The sequence below is a fragment of the Zeus faber genome (assembly GCF_960531495.2).
Source record: "Zeus faber genome assembly, chromosome: 16".
Lineage (NCBI taxonomy): Eukaryota > Metazoa > Chordata > Actinopteri > Zeiformes > Zeidae > Zeus > Zeus faber.
The window spans coordinates 20,852,212-20,866,117 of record NC_137202.1 but is presented as its reverse complement, the minus strand read 5'-3'; the positions used below and the strand labels follow the sequence as shown (position 1 = coordinate 20,866,117).

At 44.4% G+C, this 13,906-nt stretch overlaps 1 protein-coding gene across 2 annotated transcripts in view; it reads right to left on the bottom strand.

Annotated features, from left to right (window-relative positions):
- Positions 1-12,554, bottom strand: part of sdccag8 (SHH signaling and ciliogenesis regulator sdccag8) — a 48,962-nt gene extending 36,408 nt beyond the window's left edge. For both annotated transcript variants that reach the window (XR_013844575.1, XM_080016185.1), the window contains exons 1-13: positions 12,442-12,554; positions 11,241-11,396; positions 10,584-10,669; positions 9,339-9,452; positions 9,081-9,206; positions 8,823-8,918; positions 8,612-8,676; positions 7,464-7,652; positions 7,058-7,196; positions 6,326-6,478; positions 6,059-6,193; positions 3,519-3,635; positions 2,844-2,986 (exon numbers count right to left, since the gene is read on the bottom strand). Coding sequence is in view for 1 of the 2 variants with exons in the window: in XM_080016185.1 (XP_079872311.1) it covers positions 2,844-2,986; positions 3,519-3,635; positions 6,059-6,193; positions 6,326-6,478; positions 7,058-7,196; positions 7,464-7,652; positions 8,612-8,676; positions 8,823-8,918; positions 9,081-9,206; positions 9,339-9,452; positions 10,584-10,669; positions 11,241-11,396; positions 12,442-12,514 (1,592 nt within the window). In the remaining variant the exon portion in view is untranslated. The remainder of the gene's footprint in view (positions 1-2,843; positions 2,987-3,518; positions 3,636-6,058; positions 6,194-6,325; positions 6,479-7,057; positions 7,197-7,463; positions 7,653-8,611; positions 8,677-8,822; positions 8,919-9,080; positions 9,207-9,338; positions 9,453-10,583; positions 10,670-11,240; positions 11,397-12,441) is intronic.
- Positions 12,555-13,906: the final 1,352 nt, after the last annotated feature.

The following is a 13,906-nucleotide window of genomic DNA, read 5'->3' as shown; positions in this document are numbered from 1 at the left end:
ACAGACAGAGAGACAGAGAGAGAGAGAGACGGAGAGAGAGAGAGATACAAAGGGACAAAGAGACGAGAAGGTAAAGAGAGAAAAGTGAGGGAGATCATCACACCAGCTTTGTTCGTTTGGTTTTGGAAACATGGAAGAGAAAGAAGAGCGACAGAGAGACAAAAGACAGACACCCAGCAGAACGTCCGGCGTGAGGGCTGAAAGACGGCACCAGATGCCGATGCTGGAGGACGCGGGCAACTCCGACAGCGATATTCTTTGTGTTTGAAGCTGGATTTTTTTCACGTATATCCGTGGCCAAATCCTACGCTCCCTCACCGCCTCATCACGACAGTGTCGTCAGATAACACATAAGTTGCCAGCCGATTCGGGCTTCGACCTCCAAATATACACCATTCAATAGCCCTATACCAACGGCAAAAGAGGCAAGTGAGATGAAAAGCAACAAGGTTTTCTGCCGTTTCTGAGATCATCATCACAGAACACGCAAGATCCAGTTAGATCTCTTAAAAAAATGATTTATACCGTTTGGCATCACATCGGTCTTCAGAACGGGACATCAAGTAAAAGTTTGGGACTTTGGGAAACACAAAGAAAATTGTGGAGCAGAAAATGACAGACCAAAACTGCCCTAAAGCACAGGGACGACACAGTATTTCTGAAAAAAGAAAAGTGAAACGTAGAAATCTACAATCATGAAAAATCAGAAGTTAATGATCGATACCAGAGGTTCATCACATTGTACATCAGGGAAACGTAAAGTTGAATATTGGCCCCTTATAGATAAACTCCCTCAAATCGTGAGAGAGAGAATTTAAGTTCATCTCATATTTATAAATATAGATTTTAAGAAATATCTGTGGTAGCAAAATAATCACTCGCCCTATTCAGGTGTCGTATTCTGGGTCAAATCAAAACAAAAACTTGATAAAAAAAATTGGAATTTGGAATAATGAGTGTATTTCTTACACCAGCAAAAACTTTATCTTACTTTATTTATCTCTTGTGTCATCCAAGCCTCCGTTATTTCACTTCTTACATTGAAACCACCTCGCGAGGATTCCGTTCGTTCAAAGTCCTCTGTCAAAACGCTTTGGAGTGAAACTCTGAAACTCCAGATGCTGAATTTGGATATTTGAAAGTCACAGCGACGGGAAAGGCCAGTTCCGTAGTTTGAAAAGAAATAACATCCATCCACAGCCAACTAAATCTATTAGACACCGCCGTTCAGTGGTAATGAGCAAAATTGAATTTCATTGACTCTGTGCTAAGCCAAGTCGACAGCTGTCAAACATCTACGCACATGCAGGCTGATTAAACTATAAACTCTCACTACACACACACACGCGCGCGTGACCACGCGCACACACACACGCACACACACACGCACACACACACACTCACAGCGTAAAGATGGTTCACATCACTAGAACAGGTCAAAGGCAACAAGTCACCGCATTATTATGCATGTCACTCTTCACAACTGGATGGAAGATACAGAAACATGCGCACGCGTCCACACACACACACACACACACACACACACACACACACACACACACACACACACACACACACACACACACACACACACACACACACACACACACACACACACACCCCTTCCTCGTCCGGTACACACACGGCAGTGCGCCATGCGACCAATGTGTTAGTGCTGGCCGGCTGACAGACAAACACACTTAAACACAGATCAGAGCTGGGAGCAGCGGTGGACACACGCACGCTGCCAGCCGGATACGATAACACACACACACACACACACACACACTTGTATCCCACTGCCTCCGGCACCATGGGGTACCACCACCACATCTGTGCCCATCTCAGACACCTCGACTGCGGTCTGCAGGGGTGAGAGAGTGCCCTGGGCGGCTGGCAGGGGCTGGCGTGGCCCCGATACTGGCAGTCATGGCAGGGAACAGCAGCCAGTGGATGGCAGGAGGGAGGGGAGAGGGAAGGGGTGGTGGGGGCATAGGAATAAAGGGAGGGACAGAGGGATGAAGAGGAAGATTGGAGAGAATGAGGGATGATAGGACGGAGGAGGAGACCCGACGAAGAGATGCGTTGAAATCTGAAGTGTACGAGAGAGGGAGAGGATGGAGGAAGATGAATAGAGGTCAAGTAGAGGATTAGAGTTAAAAAAACAGATACTAGGAAGAAGAGAGGGAGAGAGAGAGAGAGGATGGAAGATGAAGGGAGAGAGGGATGAGAAGAGGGAGAGGAGCCGGTAGTGCCCGCAGTGAGGGTGGGTACAGGGCACAGGCGGGTGGCACCGAGGCCAGGCTGTCCGGTGACCATCGACCGCACTGCTCAGTGTGTGTTCATGCTTTGTGTGTGTGTGTGTGTGTGTGTGTGTGTGTGTGTGTGTGTGTGTGTGTGTGTGCACGTGTGTGTGTGCACGCCAGGGACAGGACAAGGAACCAGGTGCCATTTTGGCTCTACTGGAGCTGTTGCGGGGCTGGGTACCGTCCTCATGGCACAGACAGGCCAGAGTGTGTGTGTGTGAGTGTGTACGTTGTGTGCTGAATTATGTTGTGGCATGCCTAACAGGATTAGAGGTGACCCGGTGAGGTCCAGTTGGTAACGGGACCACGGCATAGCGGCATGTGTGTGTGTGTGTGTGTGTGGCTTGTATAATAGGATTAGCTGTTACCTGGTGCGGTACAGTTGGTATTCTGGTCTGAACTGGACTAGGCTGGGTTGGGCTGGGTCTGTGCAGAGGGGGACGCTGTGTGTGTGTGTGTGTGTGTGTGTGTGTGTGTGTGTGTGTGTGTCTGTGAGTGAGTGAGTGTGGTGGCATGTATAATAGGATTAGGTACTACCTGGTGAGGTGCAGTTGGCGCTGGGCACTTGCCAGCTGTTCTGCCAGGCTCAGGGCTTCGGCCTGCCATTGGCCCCCGTCCTTCTGGACCGCCTCCAGGCGCTGGCGACAGCCAACCAGCTCCGAGCTCAGCTTCTCCACTTCCTGTCCCACAGAGAAGGAGGGAGAGAGGGAAAGAAAGAGAGAAAGTCTTACACAACAAAACAGCCGTAGGTCCTTTTAGACAAACACATCACTAATAAAAATGGCAGAAGCCATTTAGTCCAAGTGTAAACGCAACTTAGCTCATGATATAGTGAACAATTATTTCCATTTCTTTATTTGCAACAGGTTAGTTGAACCCTGAATTAATATGAAACATAGAAATATTCACAGTTACTCTTATCTGATCTTATATTCCTAAATCTACTGTTTGGTCTGCTTAGCTCGGTTTCTGTAAATAAACATTTTTTGATTAAGACTTCAACTCCAATACATGATGAAATAGTGTATTTGTATCAGCTCATTTATCAGTCCCTCATTTATTATACAGTATCCCAGTTTGTCAACTCTCTCTCTCTCTCTCTCTCTCTCTCTCTCTCTCTCTCTCTCTCTCTCTCTCTCTCTCTCTCTCTCTCTCTCTGTCTCCATATCTCCCTCGAATCGACCTGTCCGGCTGAATAACCCGTTGACCGACCTGTGCGGCCTTTTCTCTCAGCCTGGTGGTCTTGGCACCCAGCTCCCGCAGCTCTCGCTCCACCTCCTCCCTCTTAAGCTGGGCCTGGTTCAGCTGGTAGCGAAGGTCCACGCACAGCTAGAGCAAAGAAAAGTGACGTCTTCATACTTCTTGCTATTGTCACCTACGGTTACATGCTTAGCCACGAAAAGCCTTTGAGCCATTTTCAATAAAACCAGAGACCTTGGAGAGATTATTTAAAAAAAAAAAAAAAAATGTAAAGGCTGTTGAAGGGCGAAGGGGTCCTTTGTCACTTCTGTGCTTATCTTTTTTGCTTCCTGGATTCAGGATTTTCTTCTTGAACCCGTTTCTTGTTTTTGAGTGTTTGAGTGTGTCCAGATCCTGCAGTCTTAGCCTGTTTTATCTTGAAAATGCGAATCTAGGTCCTCATGCATTAAAGAAATGTTTGCAATTATTATTATTATTATTATTATTATTATTATTATTAATAGTAGTAGTAGTAGTCATAGTAGTAGAAGTAGTAGTAATATAATAATATTAATAATAATTGTTGGCAGTATCCTGGGATGAGCTTGTGATCTTGCCCTGTAAACTGACAGGATAACCTTGCGATGCATTGGTCCTTTTAATGCGTATTATTATTCACAATATTGTTCCAAGTCATACAGTATGGATCCATTTGGTTCAGTCAATTCTTTGAACAAACTAAACACGCCAATTATATCATTAACAAAAACAAATTAAACAAATTAAAGTCAAATTAAATAAAGCTTAAAATGAACATTAAAGCACAACATTTTAGTAGTAGGACTAGTACGTAAAATTATAATTCGTATACAAACATATTATTTAAGAATCAACAGAAATCTAAAATAGATCGATAGATAGCGATAACAGATAGTTCATGTTAAAACAAGTATACGGACGGGAGGCTGACTTCAAATACCAAAGGCTTTGGTGCCACCCAGTGGATATAAAAATACAATACAAGGAGGGTATGACCAGGACTGAGCCTTGATTTACCAATAAGCCTTTTTGCTTCTTTTGGGATGCATTCGGTGTCTAGAGACATACATGTTATTCTGGAAGCGCAGTTTGTCTGTCATCTGAAACGCACCTTGTGTGGTGTCACAAAGTGCCCTTCTGTCTTTAATGGAGGTCCGTTAAAAGGGATCCTCGTGTTTTTGGGGGAAATTATCTTTTTCTATTTTAGCCAGATTCAGACGAGAAGGTCGATACCAATTTTGTATAAAAAGTGAGGAGATATGATTGAAAGTGTGGTTGATCGTTCATCGTGCAAGATCTATCAGGTGGGGCAGATTGTGGTGGACCGTTGATGTCTCTTCGAAATCATCAGGAACTTCATCTTGTCGACTGCTAATGTAATAAGCAATAGTCGTCCAAATGATATTTCTCGCAGATGGAATTGCACAGGGCACCTCCCAAATGCCTTGGCTATATGCGCCTTCATTAATCAATGTTTCTATTTCAGCATTGCTGAATTCTGCTTCTCTTTTCGATCCTGCGCTGGTTGAGGGCTCCCTGTCGCACAAATTCAACTCAGTTGCCGCATTTAAACTCCACTTCACACGCACAAATCCTGGGGGGGGGAGGGTGACGGAGAAGGAGAGTGACGGAGAAAGGTTCCCCCCAACCTAGATCTAAAATAAAAACATGCTGTTCTGGTGCACTGATTGCGCCTGGGTTGGTACCCTGGGTTGGGCCCCATAGCCGGCGCCCCGTAGGCACCGTCAGCGAGGTACCAACGGTGTCCTAGTGGCTGAGCCAGATAGGTGCGCGCACCATATAGGAACACCTGCAGCGACCCAGGGTTCTAAACCAGCCTGTGATTATCACTCACTGATTGATTTTATTTTTTCCCTTCTGCTGGCCGCAATTTCAGCACCACCCTCGAGATGGAGCCCTAGGCCGTGGCTTATGTTGCCTATAGGAAATGCCACCCCTGCCAAGGAGGACACCCCCCCAGGCTAAAAATATACATTTTTTTTCTAACGGCAAAAATAACGGCAGTGACCCCCTGAAAAATAGGGGCAATGATAGCAATCTATCCCTAAATATATTTAAATACATTAAAAAATTTTCTTTAAGTATATTTATATAGTATATAAATGCCCCTCCAGTGGCATCCTGATGCCATGGTGAAATTTTTCTCCAAGCCAAGGAAGACAAAGTGCAGCAATGAATCATGCGCACTGTGTTCACGATGTGCTAACGTTTTGCAAAGGTCATCGGTTACACAGCTTAGTTTTATGCAATAAATGCAGCTTATTGAGTCATCCTCTCCTTGTGACCACTTTGTTTCAAGCCTTGAATACACCGTGCAAAAAAAAACTTTGAACGCAAATATAAATTGCAGATCACCCGCTGCTCCATCTCACCCAAGCCGACCGCGCCAATATGCCATCCCGCGCACATCGTCTGTTTAGGGCTTTTTTCGGTGCGTACCACGCAACATGAAAGAAATTCCAGAGGAAACAATGAAAATGAGTCTTAATAACAAAACTCATCAGACCGAGTACCCTGGTGCTCTCTTGTTCCTGGCTGGTTAGTTTGCGGAGGGCATCGTCCAGCTGATTGGTCAGCGAAGTTCTCTCTCGACCGGCTCGATCGAGCTGCCCCTCCAACTCGGCCACCCGCTGGAAGAGATTGGTAACCTAAAACACACACACACACACACACACACACACACACACACACACACACACGGACATGATTGATGAAGTGTCATGCGTGGATAAAAGACACATTCATGCTTTCAAATGAGAAGGTCAGTGAGTAGGAGTTACGGTTTGAGCCAGCTCCTCCTTGGCCTTGCGGCCCTCAGTGCGAGCCTCCTCCCGGGCCCCGGCCAGCCTCTCCTTCATGCTCTGGGCATCTCTCTCCAGACGCTCCCTCTGATGGGAAAGCTCCCTGGAGAGTTGCTCACATTGGCTCTCCACCTGCACGCACGCCCGCTTTTTATTGAAGTACTATTTTTTCCTTCACTTTACACAAAACAAATATATTCCATTCCATTTTTATATTCCATTCCATTAACAAAGTGATCTTTGTTAACTAAAATATAGTAAAATCTTAGTCTCATTGAGCATTATTCATATTAGAATATTTTTTATATCTATTATTAATCTCATTCATCTCGTCATCTACTATTAAAAGTGTCTATTTCCAACCATTGAATTTCCATTTCCTTGGCATAATCCATGTTGTCAAAGAGATTCCAGGAATGTTTTATTACGTTACGATTTGAATAACAAAACCAGAAGCCAGGGGGAATATAAAAGGTTTTCAATGGTCGTGTTTTCAGGCTATTTTCAAGGCATTCCAGTGCTTCAATCGGTGGCACTGTGTGCAATAACGTACTACGAATGGCGGGTCTAACTGCACGGTAAGAAGAAGTGTTTAGCCACTCTATAAAGGGACTGCTGGACCATGCATGGCTTGGTTTTCGCCTGCGCCTTTTCACCAAGGTCAGGGGGCTTAGTTATTTCGTCAGGTTGCTATGTGTGTGCGTTTCTGACCCGGGTCTTGTGCAGGTTGGCTTCTTCCGCCATCTTCACGGCCTCTTTGACCTGCAGACAGGCCGACCACTCCCTCTGATGGGCCTCCTGATCGCTGGCACGCGCCCCCTGCAGGGCCGCCAGCAGCTCGTCACGCTCCCTGGAGGAGGTGGCCAAAAACACACACACACACACACACACACACACACACACACACACACACACACACACACACACACACACACACACACACACACACACACACACACAGCGTATTATTATCTGTTTTCATTACACAACAGGGTGAACATGTGACCTCAGAAGGTTTCCAGTCAAATTACTGGCAGCTTGATTCAGAATGTATGAACATTTGTGTGTGTGTGTGTGTGTGTGTGTGTGTGTGTACACAGTATGATCCTTCACCAACATTGTCAGCCTTTCGATGGCCTGGACGTGCACGTTGGAGTGCGTCTCTGCCATGACAGCTTCGTGCTGTGCACACTTCAGACACAGGCCGCCGACCCGTGGAGCTCCAACCGTCTTGGTCTGCTCCTCCCTGCACCTCAGACGGAGTCCCAGCTCCTCGCACTCCCTCTGAGCGGCCGCCAGCTCCTTTCTGAGAGAGGGGAGGAGACGCAGAGGTTGTAAAGAAAAGGTCGGGAGAGGAAGACGTAGGGAGGAGGGTGAGAATGGAATGAGCCAATTACTATCATTGTTTTTATGACTACAAATTCTTGGATTTCGAATCGAATACAAACATTTTAAAATAGATATTAGGGGGGGAAATTAAAAAAAAAAAAAACAGGAGCTTTGATGACTTTTCAGTAAAATCTTCCCGCAGCTGTTGAAATACGACATCAGTAAGATCTAGATCAGTGTTGGTCCATTTCTTATCAAACATTTGCTATACCTTATAAATGGATTTAACTCTTATTGTTCAAGTTCAAGAGACTATTTGTCACATACATACACATACGGTCATGCATATATGCAGTGAAATGTCATGACACCCGGTGATTACGCACAATAAGCTCTATAAGCTCGAAAAATACTCAAATGTGCGTCGATTAATGCAGTGCAATTCGGCTGTGCAATTGTTTTTTAATTTCTGCATAAATACGCTCTATGGTTCATAGATGAGGCCAAGTGTTAATTGGGCTGTGACGGTTTGTCATTTTTAAAAAGAGTTTGGTGTGAAAAAACACTGATCTACTTGAATAAAAATAAAAAGCTGTTTTGAGAGGCTTGCTCATTGTGATGAATAATAAACTGTGCAACACTTCATTGGCCTCGCATTTGTATATTCTGTACATTTTTTATATATTACTATTTCTGTTTTATATTTTTCGCCTACTTCTGTATACTTGCCAATTTTTATTTAATACAATTTATATTTCGTAAAAAAATTTATTTAATTATCTCATTTTTATAATCATTTTATAAATATATAATTGGATTATTTAATTTTTTTACTCAGACTGTCAAGTGTATTTTTTCGCTCATAAAATCATGCCATTTCTGAGCCACCGCTCTCACTATTTATACCCAAACATCCAAAAGTAGCTGCGAACGGACCTGAGGGAAGCGACCTGATGCTCCAAGGTTTCTGTCTGGGCATGGTAAAGCACTTTCAAACGCTCCTAGGAAAAACACACACACACACAATACACATGAGAAACACACACACGTCTGAATGAGGTGTGACGCCAACATAAGTAGCCCCCTGCAGTAATTAGCAGCACAAGGGATTTAACAGTAGAATCCTGTGTATTAAGGGATGTCCTACCAGTTCATTCTTCCACGTGTGGACATCAGTTCTCTGCTGTAAGCCGATGGCTGATGTGGGGCCTATTTGACTTTTAGTGGCAACAGATTCATCCATCTAAGGGAGACAGAGCCACATGAGGAAACCGGCATCTTGGCAAGCAATCATATTCGTGATCACAGACCAATACGAGCAGAATCTACACCGACCACATTTATAGAGTCGTAACGGTCACTCCTCCTCACCCTGACACAATTATATCACATCATTCTATCATACCATAGAGTCTCCGATAGTGTAATCCTTCAGGGTTTCATTCAGTGTTTTGGATTTGAGTTCAGACTGCAGCTTGTCATTCTCCACCACCACCACTCTGATCTGATGTTTCATCCTCTGGAGCTCGTCCTAAACACACACACACACACACACACAAACACACACACAGTTTATGACCACAACACTGCGGTTAACGACATTACATAGACAGACAATCGTGCAATCGATAAACAATCGCAAACAATGAACAACCGCGCCCACCTTGCAGAATTTGACCTCGGCCTCCAGATGTTGGATGTACTCTGGCTGGTTGCTAATTATTGGGACAAGATCCTGACCGCCTGACAAAAAGGAGGACCCGCCCTCTTGCCCCAGCTGTCAGGTAGAGAGCGGTGGACATCCCAAGTAAAAAAACATACAACGGCTTAATAGTGGGCAATACACAGCGATAAGAAACTGCACAACGAAGGAAATGTGTGTATCGAAAGAAAGAGACCAATTTCGTTTTCCATTGCAAATATAGACATTGAGGATCTATTTTAATTGCTGATTGTATTTAACAAAGGTTTTGTGTTGTTTTTAAACCTTTTATTCTTTGCTCAGATTTAAGATATACACACACCACATATATATTTTTTACATATATATATATATATATACACGCACACACAAGCCACAACATTAAAATCCCCAGTAATAACCACTGATATTGTGTAGCTCCCCCTCCTACCGCCAAAACAGCTGTGACCCATGGAGGCATGGACTCCACAAGACCTCTGAAGGTGTTTTGTGGTATCTGGCATCAAGACGTTAGCAGCAGATCCTTTAAATCCCAAAGGTTGTGAGGTGGGGCCCCCATGGATAGGGCTCTTTTTTCCAGCACATCCCACAAAAGCTTAATTGCATCGGGCCCTAACTTCAGCCATCCACATGACATGGCGATTCATCAGACCAGGCCACCTTCTTCCATTACTCCATGGTCCAGCCCATGATCCTGTCGCTGGTTGTCCATCGTTGGACCACTTTTGGTAGGTACTAACCACTGCATAGCGGGAACAATCCCACAAGACCTGGCGTTTTGGAGATGCTCTGACCCAGTTGTCTAGCATCACAATGTGCTCCTTGTCAAAGTGGCTCAGATCAACTACTGACTGTTCACTTGCTGCCTATATATCCAGCCAATATATCCCACCCCTTGACAGGTGCCACTGGAACCAGATGATCCATGTTGTTCACTTCACCTGTCAGTGGTTTTAATGCTGTGGCTGATTTACACACACACACACACACACACACACACACACACACACACACACACACACACACACACACACACACACACACACACACACACACACACACACACACACACACACAGCGTATTATTATCTGTACAATTAAAACATTAGCTATATATGCATCCTGTTTAATTTAACTAAATGAAAATGAGATAATATCTAACGACTGGGTAGTGTGTCCTATAGCCCACTGGGTGGAGTACACCACCTTCAAAGGAGAGCCTCTCTGGGGAGGAGAGAGAGGAGGGCTTGTCTCCTTGTGCTGCTTCTGTAGGAGGCTTCTCAGCTGAATAACTGGAAGCAGAAAGACGAAAGAAAGACAGATGGACACAGACAGACAGAGTATTACAAAATTAAATTCAAAGACTCTCAAGTAGTTTTTAAGCACAATTTTTTTTTTATTTTCAAGGACTTCACGCAAAACAAATATAATCCATCATCAATGTCATCTTTATTAATTAAAATATAATATAATCTTAGTCTCACTGTCTAATTGTTATATTAGTATATCTATTATAGATATATCTATTATTAATCTTAATGTCATCTCAAAATTGTATTATGATTCTATTTTAAATAAAAGTCCAGGGGGAACCACAGGTTTTCAATTATCAAGCTTTTTTCCCCCAAGGACTTTTAAGCACTTCAGCACAAAAGGGGCTACTTTCAAGGTATCCCAGCCATTACATTTCTGAGGATGAAATTCAAGCACTTCAAGCCCCGCTATAACTAAAAATCTGACAAATACAGTCTGACCAGGGAAATCTGATGTTGTTATTAAAAACTGAGTTACATTTCAGCACATGCAATAGTTTTGCCATGAGAAAGGCAACCGGGCCGTGGAAAGACGACATTACGCCCACACCTGCTTGGCTGGGTGGTCTTTTGGCCCACCCAGCCCCCTCCTTTCCACTGGCCGGGCTGTGCGCTCTCTCCACCTCCTCTCCAGACTCGTCGCCATTGTCACAGCTTCGTCGAGATGCAACGCCGCTCAGCTGCTGGATACTGCGGTTGGCCCACTCTGAAATGAACGATGCACACAGCACACGTCATGCAATGTTGAAACCAAATAAAATGTAACGCGATCACAATATTTTTCGAACATCTCTACATTGATCATTTTGACGATATTTGGGGGGTGACTATGGGTGCTTTCAAAAGATATTTATACACGAGAAACCAAGAAACAATCAGTAGTAACTTGGATATTGTGATTAAACACATTAAGTTATATTATACACATTATACCTTCTTGCCTCACAGCAAGAAGGTCCTGGGTTCGATTCCCGCCTGGGGCGCTGTTGGCACCGTGCTCCGGCGGGTTATCTCCCAAACCGGAGCCTTTCTGTGTGGAGTTTGCATGTTCTCCCCGTGCTCACATGGGGTTTCCTCCACCTCACGTCAGTATGGACCCCCCCCAAAAACATGCACACATCATCGTCTGACCAGCGAAGGACACTCATCACCTGATCCCTGGGCGTGTCCACATATGCTGCCCACTGCTCCTGGCTGTGGCCCCGGAGGAAGTACAAGCCAGGATGGGTTAAATGCAGAGGAACCATTTCACCAGCCACCATCCAAAGCGTGTGTGTGTGTGTGTGTGTTGTAGTGTGGTGTGCTGTGTGACAAATAAAGATTGTTCTTCTTATATAGTATATTATAATACTGCCACTCAGGTGCATAAAAATGTAATCTAAACAGTTCATGCCACTCATCTCCCACTAAGGGAGATAAGCTATAAAATATCGCATTTCCCACTAATGGATATAAAAGACATTGGAGGTTTATTTTGGGAGGTTGCTCTCCGTCAGTTCCCCACCGGCGCTTGCTCCAGCGCGAACTTTCACTGTGATTTTTCCACGGAACGCGGCGACGCGGACGGCGCAACAATAGCGGCCGCGAGGAGCTCGGGCGCTTCGCGGAGGGAGCGGCTCGGCCTCGCTCGACCTCGAGCCTCAAAGCCCCGCTGGCGTGAGTGAACGAAGACGCTGCCCCGTCTTAGCGTGGACGTTTTTTTTTTTTTTTTTTTTTTTTAACCGCCGTTTCGCCGCTCCCTGTGACTTTACCTCTCAATTCTTTCTGGCTGTCACCGAGCCGCTCCGTCCCCTCGGCAGAAGCGAGCGGCTTCATCGATCTCATTCAACGCGGACTAACTGGCAGACATGGCGCGGCGTCAGCTGGGCGGCAGGCGACGCCGCTCCGTCAACAACAAACGAATATCGTCGCGGCTCTCTCGACGTCAGAGGAGCGGTGCGCTCGATTTGGCGCCGCCCGCGTCTTCGGGGGAGCGGCGCCGCGGCCTTTCGCCGGCAGCCGTGTGCTCTGGGGCGGAGTTTGCGCGCTCGCCTCCGGTGGGGGCGCGGGGGGGTTGGGAAACGAGCGCCCGCCCGCCTGTGCCCGCCACTTCCGTACACGCCAGCCGACTGCCTCCCCCGGGAGTTGTAGTGTTATTTGATGCGTTTGTAGTTCCAGTGAGACTGGTGTTTCTGCTGCCGCCGCGTGGTGAGTATCGCGTCGGTTGTGATGTACAGTTGATCTTGAGGTTTATAGTTTATGTCATTTTTTAGGATGATTGTACATAGGAATTTTTTTCTATTTCACCAATATATATATATATATATATATATATATATATATATATATTTTTTTTTTTTTTTTTTTTTTTTTTTTTTTTTTGCAATTAGGTTTACTTTCTTTTATCTATTATTATTGTCTCTTCCCTCCTGGGATTCATAAAGTATTTACAGCAATTGCAATTCGATTCTGAAAATGTTGCCGCTGAGAATTGAGAATTGCTTCGGTTGAATATAAAATTTGACAAATAAAACCTCTTGAATCTTGAATCTTGTCAAAAAAAAAAAAAAAAAAAAACAAGACAAGAAGAGTGAATATCGGTGAATGTGGTGAATATTTCTCTCCGGTCTAAACAGTCTAAAACTGTGTAACTTAAAACAAGAAAGTAGAAACAGTTATTGAGAATGAATCGAGACTGTTGGTTAATAAACAAAAAAAACATTCTGCCGCTACTAGTAGTGGTCCACATACTAGTTAGATTACTACTACTACTCCCTCCGTGCTTCCTTATACTGACTATAATCTTTTACTATTTCATACCAAGGAGTCATTAATATGCAACAATTAAAGTGGAAAGGAAAAGAGTGGTGCAAATCAGACTGTGTTGCCACATTAATTCTCATTCAACTTTAACCTGAAGGTTATTTGTCACCCTTCTACTGTTGCAGGGCAGGGTGCAGGTCTATCCCACTCACTGCTGCTCAGTTTTTATTATGTTGCTCCTAACAACAAAGGCTTTCTTCTGCACTGTGGTAAACATGAAAACATCTCCTATTGCCCAAGAGCAAGTAACTTCCCCTTTCACAAGAGAGGATTGTTTTATACAATCTGTTTTTTGGTGTGAAAGTAGAACGCTAGAAGGCTGACAGACATTGGAAATATTTTAAAAGTTATAATAATAATAATGATGATGATAATAATATTTATAATAATAATAATAATAATAATAATAATAGT